The sequence below is a fragment of the Hipposideros armiger genome, unplaced genomic scaffold (genome assembly GCF_001890085.2).
Source record: "Hipposideros armiger isolate ML-2016 unplaced genomic scaffold, ASM189008v1 scaffold_787, whole genome shotgun sequence".
In the NCBI taxonomy this organism is placed as follows: Eukaryota; Metazoa; Chordata; class Mammalia; order Chiroptera; family Hipposideridae; genus Hipposideros; species Hipposideros armiger.
The window spans coordinates 85034-87087 of record NW_017732137.1 but is presented as its reverse complement, the minus strand read 5'-3'; the positions used below and the strand labels follow the sequence as shown (position 1 = coordinate 87087).

The window sequence follows — 2054 nt, the reverse complement described above, 5'->3', positions numbered from 1 at the left end:
AATTTTAACTTCAAAAGTAATACTTCCAAAACAGAACAATACTACTATACTTTCTGTAATAGCTATGGTAATTATATTTTATTAATAACCTATATTTACTCAGAAAAATCTGTATCCAAAACAGGATACATTCAACTCCCTTTAAAATTGCATTCTCTTATTAATAAAACAAGCAATTTTATGGTTGCAATATTTAACTTGTTAAAATAAAAGAAGAATAAATTGAGGGAACAGTAATTTAATTGCAATGAAAACAAATCCCAGTCCAAAACTAAAATGAAAACACCATTTTTCTTGTTAAAGAATGCAATTTCTAATTTCAGTTGAATGATGCTTTGTACCTTATTGATGTTTGGCTCCTCCATCATAGAATTTTTGATGGTTTCACAGTTGTCCTCTAATGACTTCATTAAGAAAGAATAACCATGACAAAGAGTAAGGACGAGACATATCATGCAAAATATTGGGAATATTTTTTTAAATTATATTTTTAAACAAATTTACTAGAAAACAACACTGGACTTATTATTTTTTAAATTTCATATATCTTCAAAGAAGCATGTGTGGGGTGCACGGTTGGGGTAGGGGTTAAGAAAAACTTAACCCCTTAAAACTCATTAACAACCACTATAAATTTTATTTTATTTCCTAAAATATTTTTACTCATTTTGAAATGTTGACATTAAAGCAAGATTGTGCCTAAAGTATTTTACATTACAAAATTCAGAGCTACTGGTGCCAGAGTACTATCAACTGAAAATTAAAGTCAAATTGTTCTCTGACATAGTACTATGTTGTGTCTCACTCCTCATAAAAACCTCCTGAATAAAACATTTTGATTTCTAGGTTTCTAATTCTCGCCTTCTCTTGATTTAGCTGGAAATAGTCAATAAACTGTTTGGAGGCACATATCTTCTTGAAAGGGGATTATTTGCATTAGTTAAAGAAAGATCTGGTTCAAGACCTTTAGTTTTTCTCAGAAAATGAAAGAAAACAGAAAAAGGAATTGGGAATAAAGATAACAGCTGCCAAGTATTTTTTTGTTGTAATTGTTGGGAATGATTCAGATATAGTCTATTTGCAGCTATCTGTATTTAATTTCCAAATAAATACAATAGGAAAGATCTTCTACTTTAAAAATGCATGTACCATTAAACTACATTATAGAGGAAAAGAAAGATCTGAGGATATACCAGAATTTTAAGATCAGAAGAAGAAAATTTCATTTTCAGACACATAAAGGAATAAAGAAAACAGCAGCAATCTCAAAATATTCTCCATCATCTTCCATCCAAAATACAGGGTCTTTATGCATCTATTTCCTAAACATCTGAAAAGCCAGAATGACTTGGATTCAATTATTTAAGTACTATCATCATCATTTAAAAAAAAAAAAGACGGAAGGTAATTTTGTTAATACCAAAAATAGGCCAGTCAACTTTCCAGTAAAGATTAATTTTCTACCAACTCTATAAAATTAATATTCTATTTTGTTCAACCCCATCTATGTTTAACTATAAAAACTTTTCCTTTTCATATTCCCTTTGTCCCTTTAAGAATATCACTATCAAGAATGAAACAACAAAGTAGTAATAATAAATTGCTATTAACTACCATTAATCATGTCAGGTTTTAAATAAGTTAAATGTACTGGTTAAAACACTACAAAGTAAAAGGTATTATACTCATTTTGCAGACAAAAAACCTCCTAAAATTCAGAGGAAATATTTAGCTTACTGATAGTTATAAAGCTTTTAGTCCAGTATTCATATTAAGATCTTATGAAACTCCTAAGGAAACTAAGAATAAAATAACAGGAATTTAAAAGGTGTAGTTGTACTCATTTATCTGCTTGCTAGCCTTCCTTACTCATTCTGGCTTAGTTATGTTACTCTAATCCCTTAATAATTCTATTCCCTAATTCAACTAGACTATAGGGGTACAAGAGCTTTTTGTTTTGTTTTGAAAACCATTTCATTTCCAAAATACACTAAATGTATCAGAGGTAAAGAAATGTCTTTATTTCCACAACTATATTAATCAAATATGACAAT

General features: G+C 28.7%; 1 protein-coding gene across 1 annotated transcript in view; it reads right to left on the bottom strand.

The window, feature by feature from the left end:
* The window catches only part of DMXL1 (Dmx like 1), a gene marked incomplete at its 5' end in the record, with an annotated part of 122867 nt that overhangs the window by 35861 nt on the left and 84952 nt on the right, over window positions 1-2054 (bottom strand). Inside the window, 1 exon segment of the mRNA XM_019628410.1 lies at window positions 285-477. Within this exon segment, the coding sequence (XP_019483955.1) occupies window positions 285-477 (193 nt within the window).